This window comes from Sinocyclocheilus anshuiensis, unplaced genomic scaffold (assembly GCF_001515605.1).
Source record: "Sinocyclocheilus anshuiensis isolate Anshui unplaced genomic scaffold, SAMN03320099.WGS_v1.1 scaffold64, whole genome shotgun sequence".
Classification (NCBI taxonomy): Eukaryota; Metazoa; Chordata; class Actinopteri; order Cypriniformes; family Cyprinidae; genus Sinocyclocheilus; species Sinocyclocheilus anshuiensis.
Window position 1 is genome coordinate 505,225 of NW_015557063.1, and position 23,536 is coordinate 528,760.

At 38.0% G+C, this 23,536-nt stretch overlaps 1 protein-coding gene across 1 annotated transcript in view; it reads left to right on the forward strand.

Moving 5' to 3' along the window:
* Positions 1–23,536, forward strand: part of LOC107676498 (phospholipid-transporting ATPase IA-like) — a 183,185-nt gene that overhangs the window by 137,693 nt on the left and 21,956 nt on the right. Inside the window, exons 25-29 of the mRNA XM_016471053.1 lie at positions 282–454; positions 3,928–4,111; positions 7,807–7,917; positions 15,221–15,295; positions 16,731–16,853. Coding sequence (XP_016326539.1) covers positions 282–454; positions 3,928–4,111; positions 7,807–7,917; positions 15,221–15,295; positions 16,731–16,853 — 666 coding nt within the window. The remainder of the gene's footprint in view (positions 1–281; positions 455–3,927; positions 4,112–7,806; positions 7,918–15,220; positions 15,296–16,730; positions 16,854–23,536) is intronic.

The following is a 23,536-nucleotide window of genomic DNA, read 5'->3' on the forward strand; positions in this document are numbered from 1 at the left end:
TAGTAACTGTAACTGATTACAGTTACATTTATTTTGAAATTAAATTACGTAACGCCGTTACATGTAACTAGTTACTCCCCAACACTGGTGGTGTCTCATCAGACGTTTTATGATTTATTGCATTACAAATCCCTATCATAATGAATTTAGTCTTTTGAGTTGTACATTTTTCAGAGAAATATTTACATAGCTGATTTAGTCAGTTACACAATTGTAGTAATCTCAGTTTGCATGAAATGTTTATCAATTTTGTACGTTATTCTATACATGTTTGTGTGCAGGGTACCAGGGAGACCCTCAGCCATCACTGCAGCATGCTGGGAGATGCTCTGCACAAGGAGAATGATTTCGCTCTCATCATAGATGGAAAGACACTGAAGTATGCCCTCACTTTTGGGGTACGCCAGTATTTCCTGGACTTGGCTCTTTCCTGCAAGGCTGTGATATGTTGCAGGTATGTAACTATACATGGAGAATTTACTGAAAACCAGCAAGAACAACTTAATGACAGTAACATAAACCCTTACAAAGTATTACAACAAACATCAAAGATTCATTGAACCCGTGGTTTCAAAATGTGTCACATGGGGATCCATGAACAATTTGGGAAAAAAGAGGTATTTGTTTTTTGTTTTGTTTAATATTGGGCAAAAAACCTAAAACATTTAATTGTGTACTTGAAAGTAAATGTTATCCAGATAATATTTCAGTTTGTTTTGACTGTAGTACAGTGAGGAATAAAAGTTATTAATTTAATTTAGGAAACAAAAATGTTTTTTTTTATATATATATATATAATGCTTAGTTTTCACACACAATCTGAATAGGTCTTTCAGAATGAAAATATCAAGCTGCCTACTTTATGAAAAGGGACCATCACAAGGGTTTGGTGGTATATTTGGTGGTCCTTGCCGTCAAAAACTCACAATCATTTAAAGACATTTTCCAATTTAACTATTGCTACAAATGAAAGAATTCTATTTTCCAGTGTCCAAGTAGAGGGGAAAAGTGAGAAAGTAAAAGAGTCCAATTATTGCAAATTTCCACTGTAATCGGATGCAGTATATTTCCGTTGTTAAACCAAAGTTCACAGGAAGTTGTAATGTCATGCTCAGCTTGAATGTTTACTGTTTTACAGGTGGATGTAAATATGTCTTTGCGGTTAATAACACTTTTTGCCCTCCAGGAAACTGACGCCATCATTGGACATTTTTCTGCACTTTGCAAAAACATCAAGTGACTGGCAGACAACTACAGGAAAATGCTGCTGTGCTGTTTAAAGAACAAATTACCTTCCCTTTAGGTCACAACCTTCCCAATAAACATAACTATACTAGCTCTCAAAGCAGTCATTTACTAATGAGTGTTATTTTTTTTAAATAGTAGATTGTAGTCAGAATGTCTGTCAGTTATACACAGTTAAACTGTGTGTTAGCAGACTAGAATTAACTGTTCCAAAAAATGCTACACAGTAAAAGAAACATATGAGGAACCAATTGAGCGTGACAAGGAACTGCCAAAAATCAGTGTCAATTTCCAGAAACAACGCACACCACAGGTGCCACAGCCATTAAGCAATGCTTGATGTAATCTATCCGATCTGCTTTCGCTCGCTACTCACACATGTGAACAGCCACACGGCGTCCTAAGGAGAACAGATTTGTGCCTGCAGATGAATAAATGTTAAACTGACTCTAGAGGTCTCCTGCTGTATCGGCAACAATCTCCGGTTCACTGGAGAGCCTTACATCACTCTACGTTCATTGCTTACAGGATGACCTGTGAACGTTAAGCTGGGGTTAAACCCCGGAGGAGCTTTTCTAGCCAAAAGCGAGACCCTAATTTCATTTGCTGACACGGATGATGCAGTACTGTAATGTGCTGCAAGCTTTTACATTTACATTTAGTCATTTAGCAGACGCTTTTATCCAAAGCGACTTACAAATGAGGACAATAAAAGCAGTCAAAATCAACAAAAGAGCAATGATATACAAGTGCTATAACAAGTCTCAGTTAGCTTAACGCAGTACACGTAGCAAGGTTTTTTTTAAATAATATAATAAATAACAAGAAAACAGATAGAATACAAAAAGATTAGAAAGCAAGTGTTAGTTTTTTTTTTTTTAAGAAAACAAGCAGCAAATGAATAGAGTGCAAGTCTAAAAGGGACATGTTTTTTTTTCTTTAAGAATAGAATTAGAATAGAGAGTGCTAGAGTTAGAGGGTCAAATAAAGATGGAAGAGATGTGTTTTTAGCCGATTCTTGAAGATGACTAAGGACTCAGCTGTTCGGATTGAGTTAATTTAAAAGTCCGTAAAAGTGATTTTGTGCTTCTTTGGGATGGCACAATAAAGCGCCACTCACTTGCAGAACGCAAGCTTCTAGAGGGCACATAAGTCTGAAGTAATGAATTTAGGTAAATAGGTGCAGAGCCAGTGGTGGTTTTGTAGGCAAACATCAATGCCTTGAATTTTATGCGAGCAGCTATTGGTAGCCAGTGCAAATTGATAAACAGAGGTGAGACGTGCATTCTTTTTGGCTCATTAAAAATGTATCTTGCTGCTGCGTTCTGGATTAATTGTAAAGGTTTGATAGAACTGGCTGGAAGACCTGCCAAGAGAGCATTGCAATAGTCCAGCCTGGACAGAACAAGGATATATTGATTATTGCGACAGGCCTAGTCCAGCCTGGACAGAACAAGAGCTTGAACAAGGAGTTGTGAAGCATGTTCCGAAAGAAAGGGCCTGATTTTTTTTTTATATATATTTTTTTATATAAAGGTCAGGGATTCTGTGCTCAGGTTGGGCTTCATCAGGAACACAGATTTGCCCAGTTTTTGAACATCTGTGAGGTGTGGTTTGCCATGCTCGTGAAAAACCATGGAACTTTCTGTAGTAAATAGACATATTTCAAGTTTTCTTGTTTCTCTAAAATATTTAATTAGCTAGAAATTAATCTTGTGCAGAACTTGTGTAAAACTGGCTTGCCAGCTGCAGAGATTTGTGAGCCAGTTATTGTTTTGAGGGGATTTTTTTTTTTTAATGAATCGGTCAGAATCAGATATTTTTTAAACGTGTATATATGCTCAGTACTCACAATGAGTTAATAGGACATACACTAACATTTTAAGAACGACTTTTATTCAGCATTGATGCATTAAATTGAATCAAAGTTCAAAAGAACAGCATATTACTTTAATTCATGAAAGAATCTTGAAAAAGTTTAGTTTCCACGAAATCAGCACAACTGTTTTTAACATTAATAATAATAAATGTTTATTAAGCACAAAATCATCATATTATCGTCATATTACACATATTAGATTTCTAAAGGATCACGTGACACTGTAGACTGGGTAAATTAACGCTGAAAATTCAGCTTTGCCATCACAGGAATACATCACATTTTAAAATGCATACATACAAAAAAAAAATAATTTTAACCGTTTTAGTTAGATGTTATTGGGTTTTTTTTTCTTTGGAAAGACACAATGATGGGAACGTTTCTAAATGGTGATTAGAAGCAATAGTTACAGGTGCCAGTAATTTTAATTTACTATTTGAGCAGTGAATTTCAGTGTGAGAGTTTGAAGTCCTCTTCTAACCTCTCTTTTTGAAGAGACCAATTCATCATATCAAGTTGAGATGCGACCACAGCTGTTGAGGTCACAACAGACGGCCAAGAAATCAAATGGTTGTCAACACTAATTGGCAAGAAGAAAAATAGCCTCAGATCCCTCTGTAAAGGCGCCATTGCATATCCACAATTATGTTGTAAATCCCTAATCTCTTTTCTTGTGGAAAGAAATAAAATGTCAGTTCAACCGTAGAGAAATGTTAAAATAAATGTTCCACATCAAAGCAGATATTTACGTGTTTTTTTATTAATTAATTACTCTTTTCTTTTTTTTTTTCTTTTTTTTTCAGGGTTTCACCTCTGCAGAAGTCTGAGGTGGTTGAGATGGTGAAAAAACAGGTGAAAGTGATCACACTGGCCATTGGCGATGGAGCCAACGATGTGGGCATGATCCAGACCGCCCATGTGGGTGTTGGCATCTCTGGCAATGAAGGACTGCAGGCTGCCAACTCATCAGACTACTCTATTGCACAGGTGAGAAACTCTCAAATTACACATGCCTGCAGGAAGAAAGAATAAGTGTGTTAAATTGTGAGTAAATTAAGTAGTTGAATTTGTCAATAATGATGACATAATGAAATTTAAATGAATGAAAAATTTTACATTATTATAAAAATAAAATTCCAAAAAATAAAATGTAATCTCTGCTTCTAAACCTGAAGCACACATCAGTTCCCAATATAAAATAACACTTTTGTCAGAAAATAAATCTGGTTGAAGATTATATATCTAGGGTGAAGGTTAAAACCCGTGGCTCATAGATTCTGCAGTCTGAGATAGCAAAACGGATCGGTCAGGTCAGTTTACATAGCTGGAGTGTTTGCTTACTCAAACCCCTGCTGACGGTGAAACGGGACCTGTTCCTCTTATGTAAACTTAATTAAGAAGATGTTTTGTGAATTATCGATTTTGATACAGCATAATCTTCATTGTGCGTTTAACAAAAGAAGAGCTCAAGTGTCGCCGATCGCTGTCAACATCGCTCTCCATTTCTGTCCCAAGTTTCATTTCATGTTTTGTGTAGTTCATGGAAACATCGCTCCTCACACTTGTTTTTCTATACTGCCCCAAGCAGTCTGTTCACTGGCCTCATGCATCAGATTACCCAAGAAAGCATCTTGTCTTTTCTTTAGTGCCCTCATCATATTGTATTTGGAGGCGGGTGGAGGTGGTAGGGAATGCGGGCAGGTTCATAGAAAGTCGCCTCAACTGCCTTCCAGCAAAATGGCTCATATGATATGTTCTGGATCAGATGGCAAACGTCAATGTGCAGTACTGTCAGCTAGTATGCATTAATCATCCTGAACCTGTGTCATGTTGTTTTGCACTATAAGGCTTTGCACAATGCTGCTTCTCATCAACTGTTAAACTAGATGAAGATCTTAAACATACTGTATGGTGTCATACACACACACACACATATATATATATATATATATATATATAAAAAATATAAGTTTTATATATATATAAAAACTATAAGTTTTGATCATAAAACTATACAACATACTATTGGGAGATATAGAGTAATGTAATATAGAGTAGTGTTTTATGTAAGTAGACTGATATACTGTCATAAAGTCCCTTGCAAGCTGTCAGACCTTCATCATACTTTTTTGGCCAAAGAAATAACTTCACCAAATTATTTTTTTTCTTACTATTATTTCATATATCAGGTTTACAGGGTTAAAGCACACTCATAAAATATAATATTAAATGAGGGTATTAGTTATATTAGTTATATAGTTATATTAGTTATTAATTATATATTTAATTTAATATTTATTACTATTGGTAGCAGATGTTATAGTATATAGCGTATTGTGTCTGTATATGTCTGACCCATGTGTGAAATTCGTTTAAAGCTAATCTCACAACAGCACAGGGCTTTCACAGACTGCATCGTCACTGCTGTGTTAATTTGTGTTAAACCCAGGGTCTTTAATTATGTTTGGGGCCTGTTTTAAAGATGTGATTAAATTGTTTACGTGAAGGGATAAATCAATATGCTGGAATGCTGCTGTGCTTCAGCCCCACACAAGGTTCTCCACAGATCAGCAGATTTTAAGACAGGGGCTCCACATTTAGACTCCACTGTACTCTGTCTGTCATCAACTCACTCTCCTCACATCCAAAGGTCAAACAGCCCTTGAGCCCCTCAAAGGCCCTCCGTACCCCTTACATCCCACCCTGCTGTTCCTGCCTCCATAGGAGTGACTAGCTGTTTGTTTTAGTGGAATGATGTTTATAACACTGTCACATTCAGGATGCTCTTAATAGGAAATAAAACATGGCATCTCCAGATCATTGTGATGGAACAGCTGCCTCCCCCTAATTATCATCAACACCCCATCCTTTTATACTCCGCCCTTCACCAGGTTCCCGGCAGGAGTTGGGTGTGTGAGAGAGGAGGGGTGCAGAAACAGGGCTGGCGGTGTGTGATGAGGCACACCTGAAGTGAATGGAGCCTCGTCACAGCCGCTGTTAAATGCCAAGCGCACCTCTCCTCGACCATTCCCCGTGCATGCTGGTGTCCTCGTGGGTCCAGGAAGGGAGCATGGAGGGACTCCCGCACTGCCAGAGACGCGAGTTGCCAGACCCGGAATGGAGACGCATCCGTGACGCTGCCGATGGGCTATGATGGTGGGCCGTTAATCCCCTCAAGCGCCATGGGCCAGGAAAGATGAGCCGCTGTGACGAAGCTGCCGCCCCTCAGACCACAGAGAGGAGTTCTTATGGCCACCGGACTCCACCCATTACCTGGGTCCCTCCTTTCTGAACACTGCCCTCCTTTACAATTCCCCAGCACAACGAGGACACCAGATTCCTCCATTTATTTTGGACACTCCTTCCCCTTTAGACACTTTATTCCCCATTTTGGACATTTTGCTTTATTTTCTGTTCAATAAAAGCCTCTCCGAGGCCTGACGCCACACCCACTGTGTCTATCGTTTGCTCCTCCCTCCACAATCATCCTTTCATCCACTAATATTACTTGTTTACACTGTCATGGAGGGTCACTGTAAGCCACTAATCTTGAGCACCTGTACAAGTTTGGCTGTTTGCATATCGTATTTATTTCAGCGGCCATATAAATGGGTTACAATGAAACAAACAAACTTGTATCTGTTGCAATTTGTAACCAATAACATGTAAGGTCATGTCAGTTGTTTTTTCATTAGTTTAATTTCATAAACTGTTTAAAGAAAACAATCCATATAGGTTTATCGCCCGTATCCTGATTTTGATCTGGATAAACACTTTCATCAGCATTTTGGGGCTTATTTAGTGAGCGAAGCACTTCTCTGTTTACATTTTGATGTCTAAGCCAGAGGAAAACACAATTTTATGAATTATCAGCGTGTTGTTGTGCGTGTGAAATCACTCAGTATTCACTCTGTCCACCTAAGCATCGTGCTGTGAAGCAGAAGTAGAGTTTTGGTGCTGAGCCTGCTTTTGGCACATAGTGTGCTGAACTCAGCAGAAAATATGGTGAAAATATTTAGTAAATATATTAATCAACTCAATCTTTTGCAATATACACATGTATGAAGCAACATAATAAATTGGAGGGAACTACTCATCGATTGTTTGAAAAAGACATCTGTCTGACTTGATGAAAGTTAAACACACAGTGACAGCAACAGAAACAGCACTTTATATTCAGTAAATCTGACAGAATCCAGATGATTTAAGCAGTTTATATCTACAGTTTGGGTGTTGGGTTCTGTTCTGAGTAGATTAAGTACAATTTGGATGAATTATTATTTTCTTCATTATTTTTCATGACAATCAGGTTTATACTAATTCTTAGTGGCCAGCTGATAAACCTGATAACATTTTTCATAATATAAGGCAGTTATTAAAGCAGAACTTAATGTACTAACCAAAAAATTACTTTATTTTCTTTGTACAGCTGCAAAAAGTTTTCTCGCTTCCTCTGCTTTTCAACACAATAAGACAGATTGTAGCTGGAATTCTCAGGAATATGGCTGAGACTGTGTTTGTCTTGTCCCTGCAACTCCATTCTTCCTGTTGCCCAGCATGGATAAGATTGTCGCTTTATTTTCAAAGCCAAAACCGCTTTCTGTGTTGGCTGGGAAACTGTAGATCTTGTGTAAATAGTAGGCCTTAATAAACTTATCTCTGTCCTCCCTTCTCTCTCACAGTTCAAGTACTTGAAGAATCTTCTGTTGGTTCACGGCGCTTGGAATTACAACCGTGTTGCCAAGTGCATCCTGTATTGCTTCTACAAGAACATTGTGCTTTACATTATCGAGGTAAGAAAGTCGGTGCATGCGATATAAAATGAAGTTCATTTTCACCCAAAAATGAAATTTTTGTCATCTACTCACTGTCGTGTCTTATCAAACTCATGGGACATACAAAATGGATGACAGCACCCAAGCCTGTTATTGCATTAACCATTAATGTCCTTTTCAAGGAGATTGAATGACCAATCTTTAATGAAATTAACTGGCATTGCATGCATGTCGGCATTTGTAGAGTCTCCATTCTGCTGTAGGAATGCAGGTCTGTCAATGTGAAGCCCACAGGTCCATCCATCTGTGATGGTATTTGACAGTTTCCAGGCCTGGTGCTGATAGCCGGTTCAGAGACCTGACCTGACAAGTTAAACGGCTGCTATCAGCACCAGCTTTATCATGAGGGGCGTTTGGCCGTTTTGATCTGCAACACGCTTGGTTTAGGAGACGTTACACCTCGGGGACAAGCTTTAGGTTTCCTCAAGAGCTGAAAGAAGAGTTAGTAGCAGACTAAGGGTCTGAAAGCAACATTAGGCCATTTAAGTCTCTTTATTTAATGTCTAAGGTCTCTGAAATCCATGAAATGGACCTTTGGTCACGCCAGCCTTGTGCTAGTATGCGTTTAGGGCTGTAATAGAACAAAATATTAAGTGTGTCCAAATTTAAACATATGTTAAATATTCCTGTGATATTTTGATTTGCATGTTCGTAAATCGGAATTATGATGTAATTTTGGTTTAAAATGGAATTTCATATTTCTTTCTCTTATTCACTTCCCGACAAAGACAAGAAGCCTTTTAATCTCTACTCCAATGCAAGAACATTAGCTTTGTGATGTTTTATCCATGCTTTTATCCATTTTATCTCTCTTGTGTAAAATGTTCCCTCTGTATGCAGCTCACTACAATTTGAAACAGACCAACACCAGTATTCATGAGCTGTACAACCCCAGCAGAAACACGAGCACTTCAAAAATCCATCTTTTTTCCCCTCGGCCCTCTTGCTCTTGTGTGCCACTTGACCCGTGAACCCTTTTTCCCTTCATCTTGATTTTGTTTTATGTGCTGTGGTAACTCTCTGAAAAGCCCCTTAGATTTCTCTCTGTTGGCATCCAGTGCTGGTATAGATTGTGAGAACAAGGATGAGGAGATGAATCAGGACTTCAGATGACCGTTGTTTTCCTCTGCCCTCACTGAATGATAAAGCATTGCATGGTTTGTGAGTTAGTTCGGCCCATTTCATGTACATTTCCTGTTTACATGCTTCTGTGCTGTTTAGATGTGGGGAGCTGCTGTGGTCGTGTTCATAAATGTAGTGAAGTCATGAAGATATTTTTCCTCAATTTTAAAATTCAGTGGATTAAATCTGTGGGAATCTTAGAGCCCTGTAGCTGTGAGCAGTTATCGCTCAATGAATTTGATATTTTAAACATTTTCGGTACTAGTCATGCTGGGTGGCTTTCATGTATTTTTCTTTTGGCTTTTGCCGTGGGGTTGTCGTATTTTGTTCCACAATGAAAGTTCCCCTTCAACACAAACATTTCTGACTGTGATCACATTTCACACTTTCTCATCAATCAAGAAACAAGCATCTCTTCCCTTTTTTTCTTCTTATTTTGCATAAGAGAAATGCACTAGAACAACTATGTCCAGTAAATGCCCTTTCCCGAACACGCCCTCCAAATATTTCTAGCCACATTTCGTTTTTATCTTATTCTCTTTAAGCTCTGCTTTTGAATCTCCAAGAGAAATGTAAAGCACCCCAGCTCCTAGAGGTGAATGTATCTCCTCCTCAGCCCATCTTTTGTTATGAGCAGAAAATGTATTCCCCCTCTCCATAAGGGGCCTTTCGAATAGAATAGGGCAAGGCTTTACTGTTTCCTTGCCTCACACCAAAAGCACCTCTGTTTTGTAAGGGCTTGACATTCAAGACACTTGCTTCCCACGGGTCGGTTAAAGAGATACATTTGTCGCCATAATAGGTTTACCTTTGAGGCCGTGAAGGCTTTTCTTCATCTAATTTTTCCAGACATTAACCTCAAGGAAGTGGAATAAGGATGTTAGTGGCCATTTTATCCTTCTCAACCTGTGGTTAGCAATGGATATGTATACATCTTAGTTTGTTTTTTTTACCACCATCCAGTGTTGTATCCTATATATCATAGTACTTTATCAAGACTTTATCTGCTTTGCCTATTGGCTGAATTACAAAATAAATAGAGGCTTACAAAGTCTTACAGAACAAAACTTTTCAATAGTAACGTATCAGGGTGGTGCAGAGAGTTGCTCCCTATGTAGAGTGTTCAGTCTTTTCAAATCAGTTACTTGGTTTCATCTCAATATTCTTTCTAAGAAGGCAGCTGCCTATATAGACAGTAGCCTTAGAATGGTTTCTATTGTTTCAGAGACATTTTTCCAATTGTAAACACATAATAGCACATGATCTTCCATACATTGTCAGACAAATAAGTTTGGGTTAACCTAAACGTTTGTCATGCTGGTTTGTTTAGTCCTTGGTTTGTGGTCTTGCATTCTTTCAACATGAGCAAAAATTAACTGGGGGAGAAAAAAAAAAACTTTTCAGAACCTTCGTTGGATTAGCTGCTTTGAGACATGCAAAAAGCCATTCTTAAAACCAAATTGCTGTGCTTGCTGTCATTATCCTGCTGGGCTCTTGAGAGCTTGATTGACAGCTCTTCAGCTGGCACCAGAAGGGCTGACGGACGAGTAGCATTTCTGAGGTAATTACAAGGGCCTCATTCAAACAGAGCAACAGGCTTCGTGAAAGACTGCAGGCCTGAGTGGAAGCCCTGGGCCCTGCAGTCTCATTGTGAAACGCCCAACTGGTTCTTTCGGTTCTTCTGTCACTCACACTTGCAATTCAGTGGCCCTTTCTTATTGTCTTGCCAGCATTTCTTAGGTTTTCTAGAGATCTTTGTTTTACACTACAGTTTAACATTTTAGGGTTGGAAATATTTTTTTAGAATGTTTTTGTAAGAAGCCTCTTGTGCTCACCAAGGCTGCATTAAAAACATTGTGGAATAATATTTTTTAACTTTTTAAATTTTAATATATTTTAAAATGTAATTTATTTTCTGTGATAGCAAAGCTGAATTTTCAGCAGCCATTACTCCAGTCTTCAGTGTCACATGACCCTTCAAAAATCACTTCAGAAAGAAACATTTCTTATTATTATTAATGTTAAAATATTTTTGTGGAAACCGTGATACATTTTTTTTATTCTTTGATGAATAGAAAGTTCAAAAGAAGAACATTTAATTGAAATAGAAATCTTTTGTAACATTATGCCTCTACTGTCACTTTTGGACAATTTAAGGCATCCTTGCTCAAAATAAGTATTAATTCAAATAAAACAATTACTGACCCCAACCTTTTGAACAGTGTACATTTAGAAAAATTGTGCAAAATGTATGCTCTGACAAAATTAGCATGCTCTTTCTTATCATATATCAATGAAATGTATGTGTTTTTTTTACATTCAGTGATTTTGATATTGCCGTTTTTTTATTTTGCTTTAAAAAAAACAGATATCATGAATTTATTTTTATTATTATTTTTTTTTTTTTTAATTCCCCCTTTTCCCCCCGCGAATCTGTTAGGTTTTCCAAATAATGTTTTAACAGTTTGCTTTAGGTCAATTGCAATATACTGTATATCCTTCTTTACTTTGGAAACTTTATTTTCGTTATTTAATTTTGTTGTGTTTTATAATATACATATTCATATATTTGGGTGAGCTACTGATCAAGGGCCCTACTAGAAAATATACAAGTTTAAGGTGGTCAAGCTGTTTTTTACGATATAGGAGCTAGTTTATTGCTGTTCCAAGGTCAGCCAGATCCCCACCAGTTGGCCCAGCTGCTCAACCACCTAAACCAGCTGCCATGTTCCAGAACACAGCTAAGCTAGTTTTAGCTGGATTCTCAAACAGAGACATGGAGCAAAGAGGTGCCGTCTTTATTTTTCTTTTTTTTTTGTCTCTCTTTCCCTTCGGGTTCTTCCTGCCCAGCATGGAAACAGAGGACGGGGTGGAATCACAGATTTCAAAATTCTCTGAAAAATACGTTGAGAGCCCCTCAGTACGAGTCTCATGGGGACACACTCTCCCTCTCTCACACACACACACACTCTCCTCGCTTTTTCAGATTGTGCAGCGGAGAGTAGAGGGCAGTCACACCTCCACGCCGAATGCCTCTGAATGAGCCAGAAGAGGAGAAGAAAGAGAGAGCCCTCCACACTATGTCATCGGTCCCTAATGAGCAAGTCAATGAATCTGTCTCATTGAAGGAAGCGGGAGAGAGGGGCACTCACAGGGCTCAGAGGACCAGGCCAGAATGCTCTCTCATATGCATGTACTGCTGCTCATGAATAGAGGCTTTATTTTGACTTAGCACAACAATATCCTGCAGCCCATAGCCCCTCAATGAGGCAGACTCGCATTAATTCAGCTCTCTGACCCACCTGTTTGACTACCAGCATGCTGCTGGCCACGACTATTTGGTTTTTCATGTGGCTTTTGATCAAATTGTGGTCATGAGTCTAGAATTTGTTTGCGAGTAGGAAAACAACATAACATGTGATGCGATATTGGTAATTTATTAATGTTTGTGTGTACGAATGGGTTTCAGAAGCAGCAGATCTCTTTTAAAAACAATATCATGGTAGAATGCACCTGATGGTAAGGAAAATGGGAGTTGGAACGGGTGGGGCGTGGCCGTGGGGGTCGCATCGGGGAGTGCGGCCAATCCTCCTCTCTTCTTCTCTCTTTCTTATTCTATAGCGAGGCCGGAGGGGAGGGGTGACAGACATTTGTTTTGGGAACATTTTCACCATTGGCTCGCTCTGTTGAATAAGAGGGGCTGTGGATGTGCTGTGTGTGTGTGTGTGAGGACTGGCGGGGGCCGCAGATGGAGAGGGTTCTGTCAAAACCCAAAAAATTTGTAGCAGTTCACGCTTTCATAATGGAGTTAAATGAAGCGAGGAAATGTCCGCCTGGCCGCGGCACATCACAGTAATGTGGGGTCTGCTCAAAAGTCGAGCCTCTCACACACATACTGAAGAATGTTTGGTCCTCTCAGGCATGTTCACAATTACTGTAGTCTAAAATACAATGGAGAAACTCACAGCAAGCAAAAATTGAACAGTGCTGCTTGTGTTCTGAACTTTGACTCGGGTATTTCTTATTCATTTAAAGAGAAATTGTTTCATCGTTTACTCACCGTCATATTATTCCAAACCTGTATGTTTTTCTTTTTCCTATAGACCACAAAAAAAAAGAGATGTTTGGTTGTATGTTCACACTGCTCTTTTCTATACAATATAAGTGAATGGTGACCAGGGTCTCACAAGTTCCAAAAATTACAAAAAGCACCATAAAAGTATCATAAAATTACTCAAAATGACTGTAATAATCTTCTTAATCTTCTCATCAGAGTCCTGAAATATCGGCATATTAGAATGACTTCTGAAGGATCATGTGACACTGAAGACTGGAGTAATGATGCTGAAAATTCAACTTTACCATCACAGGAATACATTTTAAAATATATTACAAAAGAAAACTGTCGTTGTTGTTTTAATAATATTTCACAATATTACTGTTATGAAACTATCTCTTAAAATTTTGGTGTCATCAACCCTTTTTTCATTTTCTCATCCCATTTTTGATCATTACTGTTTTTCCCCCGCTTTATAACAGCTGCTGTCTGATATTATCACATTCTTCAGTTTCTAGATGACTATGGCAGAGTTGTGGGCCAGAGTAGTCAAACTAATAGAGATATTAAGTGATGGACTCCATCTCCATGGCATGTAGTTTAGATACACATTCTTCTCTCTTCTCCTTTTCATTTGTGGTCTTTTCCCTGGTCTCCACTCTTAAGTCCAATAACTCACGTCTTTCAGTTCTTTAAATTGTTAAATCTAGTCCTTTTGCACTGATCTTGTTTTTTGTACAGTCTTAAACTCATTTTGTGATCCGTTGTTTCTGCTATGAGACACTGGGGGTTGATCAAGGTGGGAAACAGAGCGTCTGATTTGGCTGAAGTCATGGGAACTGTTGAAGTCTCTCTCTCTTTTACCTCCAGCACAAACACCCTTCCTCTGTCATTCCTGCCTGGTTGTCTGCCGAGTAATGATGTGTTAAGCCCAGGTTGTGGCTTCGCATGACAAGATAGTTTGGCTTCTCTATGTTTAGATGTTTTGAAAACCTTGGCAGTATGTTTCCTAAAGCAGGGCTTAACTGTTTTTATATGTGTCATCTCACAGCTGTTCTTATGGATGGTAGAATATTAATCTTTCTATCAAAGTGTACTATAATCTAAAACTGGTTTTTAGCGGGTGGGCAGGTCATTTCAAAAAAACATTTCCATTATCTTAAAACAAAATAAAATTTTTAATGAATACTATTTTTTTATATAATTTTATTTATTTGTTTGTTTGTACTTGACTTGTTTGTTTATTGTTTTATTTATTTTTATAACATATTAATGTTTTTATATTAATTAATTTATTTATTTATTTAAATACATTTAATTAAAAATTGTATACATTTTGTTCTGGTTTGCTTGCTAATTGTTTTGTAACGGAAGAATAGTACAAAAATGCACAATGGTAGAATTTTCAATAGTGGTCTGACTTTTGGACCCCACTATGTGTATGAAAAAGTGACTCAAATCTGGCTTATTTATTCTGCAAGACTGATCTCGGAACAAACCATTTGCAGTGATCCAGTGTATGAGACTGTAGAAAGGACTGATGGAGTCAGTTCACTGCCGGTTCATGAGAGATCACTCTCTCTTGGGTAATTTCAAGCACTGAGAGGCCCCACAGAAAACAACAGCCATCGATCAACCTAAATTAAAATCCGCTAGGAGCCAGAGTTAAGCGCACACAAAGTGGGGAATATATGATTAATGATAGTATATATATTTACCTTTTAGTCACACATTTACGTTGTAATGATTATCATATGGCCTGTCATCGCCCTTTTAATATGTTACCATTTCCTTTAGGACAACTTGGGAAGCGTAGAGTTACTCCTTTTTTTTTCTCTCAGTGCGTCTCATTACATGTACTAAAAGACTGGTTTTGTTTCTTGTTTTTGAATGATAATTTAATTTCATGTAATAGTTTAATTGTATTTTATATTTATAAATTTAAATTAAATTATTATTATTCATATATTTAAATTGTTTATTTTAATAATGTGTTTTACTTAATGGGGTCAAATGTTAAATTCCGTTTTATATATTCGCATGGATAAGTCGTTTACCATTCCGTTGTCTTTTGTCTTTCAGATCTGGTTTGCATTTGTGAATGGCTTCTCCGGTCAGATTCTGTTCGAGCGCTGGTGCATCGGCCTATACAACGTGGTAAGAGTGTTTGCATTCACACATCTGTCTGGGTGTGATTTACTCTCCCCTCTTCATTACTTTGAGAGGGAATGTGTTAAAACGCCTCCCCTGTCGCGCTCAGGCAAGAAACTCATTAGCCGCGGCACCCCAGACGGCTCCTTTACTGCAACCCGTGTCAGCACCATCCTGAAAAATCTCCCTCTTATTTATGACTGCTTGTCAAGTCCTTATTCCCTCCGTGCCCAGAACTATGTCCTGAATGTGCTGCAACAACAGACGCTCATGCCCCAAAGAGCTGCGTTAAACAGGTCAGCGGTGGATGATAAAGGAACAGGTTGAATCCAGACACATTTAAATACACACACATGGCCGTTTGGGTGGAGTCCTGTGAACTGGGCTGCCTTAGGGCTTGGTGATAGGAATTGATGCTGTTAATTAACATGTTTTCAACAGGAAGGAAAGTTATTCAGGAAAAAAAATGCTCCAGGTGGAGTACGTTTTTCCATTTTGCATAAACAACTGAAGATACGCAGTAGGAAAAATGACCGAGCCACCCGACTTGCTGATTGTCCCTAGAAATTATTTCTTTACGCCTGAACAAAGAATAAAAATTTTAACACTGCTTCCCATCAGTGCCATAATTGGCATTGTGAGGCCAGTAATAACTCATTTCAAAGGCGCATTCTCTCTTTATCTAAGAGAGGAGGAATTCCATCGCGTCAGAGGGGGTCCATTGGATGCAAAAAAGGCTGAAACCACCCCTGAATGGAAAAGCCCAGGCGACTGTCAGCCACAGCCAGGCAACTTCAGCTGGGCCAGTGAGAGACACTTACGGCTGACCCCGCAACCCTCTCTGGACCATAATACAACCCCTCTCGCTTTCAACAGCTGCTGCACGAAGAAACGTTAGAGCACCGCCGAAAAACGAAAGCATCCAGCAGATCTGCTAACAAGCTGCAGGCACAGTGACAGATGTTCGTTTGGAATGATTTTTGCAAACGGAGGGAGAGTGCAAATATGATAAATGCTAGAAAGTTTCATGCTCATTGAGCTGCACCAAGCAAGCAAATGAAAACAGCAGACAAGGGGGAACACGTCTGCTGCTCAGGCTAGGAAATAGTTCTCTTTAGACTGCTTTGTATTTTTAGATATTGATTCTGCGTTTATTTGGTTTACATAACAGTTCATCGTCTCAGTTCATCACAAAGTAGTTTCTGTAATGAGGACTAGGATAATATCTTGGAATAATATCCTAAGATAATATCTTTGGGAAAGACATTGCAGTGGGGCCCAAATATCTATTAGTGAAGTACTAGTGCTTCTGTCTTGCTTTTTTATAATTGTGTACAAATTTTTTAGTATAAATTATATTATCTGCATAACAGTTTGCCTTTCAGTTTAATTTTCTGTGATTTGTTTTGTTTTTGTTTTTTTCGTTTGTATGTTTATTCAGCTCTTCACTGCTTTGCCTCCTCTGACTCTGGGCATCTTCGAACGCTCCTGCAGGAAAGAGAACATGCTTAAATACCCTGAACTTTACAAAACCTCCCAGAATGCAATGGGCTTCAACACCAAGGTAAATACACTCAAGCATGCAGTATAAATCTAAGTTTAGCTGAATCTCCATCAGTGTTTGCACTGATGAGATGAACAGCCCACTGATTAAGGAATGATGTAAATAGCAGAAGAACACACATAATTATAATCTGAAAAATTCTTAAAACGTATGCCATAAGGTAATGAATCTCTTGTAGATAAATGTATAGATAATAAACTAGTGATTTAGTGAATTTCCGTTGATGATGATGATGACTACCCTGTAGACATACACTTTTCTGACCTGTGTTTGGTGAACAGTTTGGCACCCAGGCTGAAAACTCCACTGAACAAACAGATCTTGTTACGACTCCCTACACTGTAAAAATGCAGGTCAACAGCAGGACCTTGCTGGTTTAGCCATCCATTAAACTGTCCCTCTCTGTCAGCCTTTCTGCTTATCTGAGATGTTTTTGAGTGTTCATCTCCCTTTTTAGAAGGTCATAAACTATTCCAGGCCAGTATGAATGTGAAGCTTTGTCCACAATGTCTGATAGGTATACGTATAAAGACACTCCTAATTTAGTCTTTCAAAATTGTATATATAGACTCAAAATTGTGCACGCAGAGTCTATAATATATGAATGTATATGAAAATAAATAAGGCAAAGGTTTTTGACTTTCCAACTTTTTGTATGTACATTTACTTGGTCTTTAAAGCATTATTTAAAATAATAATGTTTGTTAATGTTATTAATAAAAGTTATAATCAAGTTTATCTTAAGGGCATATAACCAGATTTTAGATCCCTATGATGCTAGATATGTCCTAGTAAAATTATAACAGATGTTCTTTATGCAACTCCTTCTAAGCTTTCAGACCTTAATAGTGTTAGTGTCTATGTAGGACAAGCATATTTCCATCCTCTCTTGGTGTCTGTGACTGCTGGCTTTGTATCTCATTGTGTTAATAAAGCTGTCTGGTCTCCAGCTCCGGCGTGTCTGCGCTGGTGTCACCTCACGGCCCTGCTCCACAGGCGTGGAGACCCATTTACCACCACACTGACACAGATTACAGACAACACAACCCCTGGGGTCAGGAGAGAGAGAGAGGGAAAGACCGATTTACTGGCCATTTGTAACACAAACACCAAAATTTTTACGTGTTCAATGAAAAAAAAAAAAAAAGGATTAATCAATAACAGAACAGTTTCTTGTTGGAAAAAGGTGAATTGTATATATTAGATATATCGTAATAGGGCTGCAACAACTAATCGATAAAATCGATTATTATCGATTATGAAAATCCTCGACAACGATTCTCATTATCGATTAATCGGGTTTGCCCACAGTGCACGTCCAATGGAGTTTACATACTTGTCCAACTTCATCCGGTCGCGTCAAATTAAAGCACTGAATTACTTATTTCTATGGACAAAATGCATCTAAAATAGTGGAGGAAACAAAATGAGATGCTGCAGGAGAGTTATGTGATCCAAGCTACCCAAAACATGAGAATTATTTATTTTAAGCTTTAAGCTAATGCATTAGCGTAATGGCTTGCCCTGTCAGGCGCTTTAACAGATGCGTGTGCGTCCTCAGCGCAAAAAACCCTTTCAGTTAACGGTCATATCCTTATGTATAAATGTCACAAATTCACGCGAGCATTTCCATTTTTGCATAAAGGTCCGTCCTGACAGTCTGTTAAATTTTAATCTTTATTGAATGAGCGCCAGCGCGGCGGGCGCGTCAGACAGACGGAAAACAGAGACAATTAATAATCAGCGCAAAAACATTAATTGTGCTGAAATATCTGTTGTTGAAAGTTAAATTAAGGTTTAAAGGTCAACATGCATTGCGCATATTTTATGAGAGTAGGAACTGTAAGGGGATAACAGCTTGTAATTGTCTGAATATAAATATCAGACGCTTCAAAACCACCTTTAACAGGATAAAGAAATGACACTTAGCCCTATTCGGAATCCATGAGTTTTATCACTGAGGTGATAAGTAAATTTATTTTTACAGACATCCATATGAGAAACAATTACGGTCCGAATCGGGCTCTGACGTGACTGTGGTCAAAGTGAACGTGTGTTCCTGCAGAACATTACTCACCTATTGGTTACCACTGAGTTTGTGATTTTATTCGTCTTTATCATCTTTATTATTATTACAATGCCAGCAAGAATGCAAGCTGTGAAGGGCATAGGAGGCCATTTTTGTTATGTGAATAAATAAAAGTATTTAGTTATAAATAAATGACAATAACAAATTTTTGATTTAAACAATTTTTTGACAGATTCCTACAATTCCTAAAATGTGTTTTCTCTTTATTATGGCAGGGGGTCTAATAAATTGTTAAGCACTGTATGTTTTCATAGCATTCAGTTGGAACGTTTGTTTTAAGGACATTGGGCAGAATGTGGAATAGTGTGTTTTAGTCAATAAAATAAAAAAAGAAAATTGTTTGTTTTTAATCAGATTAATCGAAGAAGAAGAAAAAATAATCGACCAACTAATCGATTATCAAAATAATCGTTAGTTGCAGCCCTATGTCGTAATAGGCTGCTTTCTGTTGTTTTTCTATAATGAAATGATGAGAATGATAGATTTGCATGGAAACAAGGAAGCAAAGACGGAGTTAGTGGATGTATAGAGGGAAGTAATGAGATCGTCTGTGGAATAGCGTTGTCCAATTTGTGACTCAAAGATTCTTTTGAGTCCGATTTTTTTCATCATCTCTAGAATAGCAGTGTCTGATATATAAACTAATTGTACAAAAACATTTTTATTGAATCGATTAAACCAGTTCACAAAACTGGTCTAAACTATTTATTTACAAAGCAGACTGAAATGGGCAGAGAAATTCATTTTAGTATTGTGTAATGTAATTTAAAATTGTTGGTTGACAGGGCATTTCTATATGGTATCAAGGTGTTCTAAGTGTTATTCAGCACATTGCTGTGTGGTTGCTATGATGTTCTGCTAACTTGTGTATGTCATATTAGACTGAATTCTGTTATTTTCTCTATAATGGAGTAGCGAGGACAAAAGGTTTGCTTGGAAAAAAGAGGCAATGACAGAGTTTTTAGATGTTTGGTAGAAATGTTGGATTCATTCATTGAATAACAATGTCTGATTTGTGAACAACCGTTCTGAGTCAGATCTTTGACTCATTCACAAAAACAGTCTAAAATATTTGTGTACTACTCCTACTGAAATAGTCTGAGATTTGCATTAGTTTTAGTATTGTTTAATGTAAATTATATGTTATGTTCAAATATATATATATAGTGAAGTGTTCATATAGATGTTATTGGAGACATTAATGACTTTTTATTTGCTGATTGGACCAGCTGTGCATGTGCTACGTCCGTTTCAGACTTATACACGTCATCTGTGTACAGAACAGACACTTTATTTGTAAATAAAGTCTGTGGAAGCAGAGAGTGAAAGATCATGCATTAAATCGGGGAGAAACAGAGTGTGAAATATTTAGGTCTTTACCCACCATGTCCCCTTTCACATTTAATTACATAGCTTTGACACTAATGTCTCCCTAATAATGAGAAAGCCCAGAGTAGACACCAGGATAGTGGTTATTTCACTCATTCAACACACTGCAGCCTCTATCCCTCCCTTTTTCTGCCTCTTTCTCTCTTTTATTCTGTCCCTTTCTGGCTTTATTTGTAGCCCAACATAGCTGGAGAAGGCTTATTAGAGCGTCTGGCAATAGTTGGCACAAAATAATGTTTATCCTTTGATGCTAGTTTAAGCAATTAAGCTGTCACACAGAATGCAGTGCTTTGCTTCAGGCAGGACAGACGGCCATTCACACCTACATTCTTAGCAACCTGCTTAGAAACGGAGGAGTTTGGGGCCTCCCTGTGACAAATGATTATGAACATTTATTGATTTCATTAGCATTCACTGCAGGACTGTGCGTGTAAAGCACCGGGCGAGGGTGAGAACAGGTTATTTCTTTACGCAGGTTTCCCAAGTGCCATGTACAGGTTTCACATGGCACTTGGATCATGTTTTGTTTTGGGTGGTTGCCAGGGCATTGCTATGTGGTTGCTAGAGTCTTCTAAGTGTTTTAATGTGTTGCTATGCAGTTGCTGGGATGTTCTGGATGGTTGCTAGGTCAAAAAATCCCACCCCTTTATATCTTATCCATAGATATGACTCAAGTCCTCAAGTCTTTTAATTTTTTTATGTGAGTTTGTGTTTTATTGCTTACTCTGTGAAAATCTCAAGTGCAATCACTGCAGATGGATTAATGCTTATAGCTTAGTACAGGATGGGTTATGAAAATTTTGATTTTAAGTATGAACTTAGCAAACACCACTAATTCCAAAGAATATGAGGGGTGTGCCATAGTGCCCTTCTGCGGTGTGTTTTGTGGGTTTAGGATGAGCCGACTGTCTGAGGGCCGGAGCCCTGAGCTTTGTTTTGCTCTGCCGATAGCAGAGGTGAGAGGGTCAGGGCAGAAAGGCCGAGAGGTTGTACAGGGCCTCTGTGAAACAACACAGAACAAGACAATTTCAGGATATTCCTCTTTTCTCTCACTCTCTCATTCTCCTCTCATTTCTCTGCATCCCATCCCCCTCAAGAGGTTTCATGACCACCACACTGTTGGATTTGGAAAGTTTGATTCATTTTTGGGGTCAGTAAGATTTTTTTACTTATTGTTTATTTAATACATTTACAAATGACTTTTTAAAATATATCAAACAGTTTTAAATTGTAATAATATTTCACTGTATTTTTGATCAAATGCAGCCTTGGTAGCATAAGAGACTTGCTGACCCCAAATTTTGAAGGGAAGTGTGTGTGATATTTTATTCATTTGCATGACTTGTAAGCATTCCCATACGTCCACACCATTGTTCATTTGTACAACATTTGTTGTAAAATACATATTTTATTAAATTTTAAAACGATTTTAAAAGGAAATTCAGTTTGTGTTGATAATGGAATAAAGAATTTGTCTTTTTCCTCACAGGGAACTATATTGTGAAGTTATTGCCATAAAGTCCTTATTGATAGAAATAATACAGTGTTTGAGCGAAATTAGCATAGAAGCTGACAGTTACATTTTTGGGTGATCTATTCCTTAAAGCACTTTGTGAACCAGTTTGAATTGAATGACTCATTAAAAAGAACCAGTTTCATTCACAAAATGGACCTCTCTAGCAGACACTCCAAATCTGGTTCATTCCAGTAACGTTTTTGTTCATATGGAGAAATTTGTATTTATTTTAGTGAATTAATTAAAAAAATTATAATTTGACATTTTAATACTGTGACTGTCTCTCAGCTCAAGTATTATGCTGTTTTACTTATAAATATGGGAATAATCTGTTGTGTCTGTGGGCAGTGAACATTCTCAGACTTTGCAGAGGTGAAAAGATCAACACCAGGAAAAAAAATGGGGTTTGGAAACTGGACCTTTGACTGGCCTGATTTCATTTCACGGCTGTTTTATGCTACACCGCCCATTAGTGTTTTGATTGGCCATGTCCATGCATAATGTAAATTCAAAACAAGGCGGTTTTGGAGGAGGATATTTGTTTAAATGGCACATCCAAAGTCCACATGCCCTTGTATACAGTCGCACACACTCAGAGACTTTATGCCGTACCTGTGTAAGCGATAGTTTTTCCATGCTCCCAAATAACCATGCACTGTAGCGACAGACTCTTACATCTTAATTTCTTAAACTTGTCTGTGTTTGGACTAGTGCTGTGTTCAAAATATCGATACGACGATGTATCGTCACAGAGATTTGACGATACGAGTATCGATACAGCTGGCCCTGTATCGATATTGTGGCACGTGTGCAGCAGTGGACCGCGCTTAATTTGTGTAAAAATTTACGTTTAAAATTGAGTAGAAAAGTGCGAGGTTTCTAAAAAGAATGAATAGAGCATATATAGGCTACAACAAGGTTTAATCTGGCCGAACACAACTGGGTTGCCTGATATAAAGAGACGTAATCCCCAAAATAGAGCTTTACACTTATTAAGCTATTTAGTTGATAAAACTGTGAGGCAGCGCTAAAAAGTTTGTTCCTGAATGTCTGAGTGACTGAACTTGACATTAGTGTTGTTACGTTCGTGAACGAAGCGTTCTTTTTGAACGAATCTTTTTGGTGAACGAATCGTTCTCGTAAATCCATTGACTCATATTTATCGTTCACTGAAATTCCTCCCTCCACAGCAGCGCGGCGCTATTGGCAGCGAATGCGCAGATCAGTGAACCGGGTAGCTCTGTGGACTGCTTCTCCTGTCAAAGAACGACTAAACCTCGAGCCAATAGCCTTCGAGTTTGAGATGTGACGGAGCATAATGTCTGACCAAACAATTAAAATGTTAAATATGCAAGAAAACCTTGTACTTTGGTCATCTGAAAAACTTATTTTGACTTTATTTATTTAATGAGTAGATTTTAATAAAGCCAAATCAGTTTTTTGTAATAAGTGAATACGTTCGTTGACTTAAGACATAACACATAAGACACTCTTTTTCGCCAGCTGCTGGCGTATTTATGTAATATGAAGAAATGGTCACTGAACGAATCAGTGAACGAATCTGAACAAATAATTTTGGTGAACTAACTGAAAATGAACAAATCTTTTGAAAGAATCAAAATTTCTACCACTACACACTATGGAAACCTGACGGCCGTCTCTTTACTCCTCCCCTGCCTGCGACTGGCA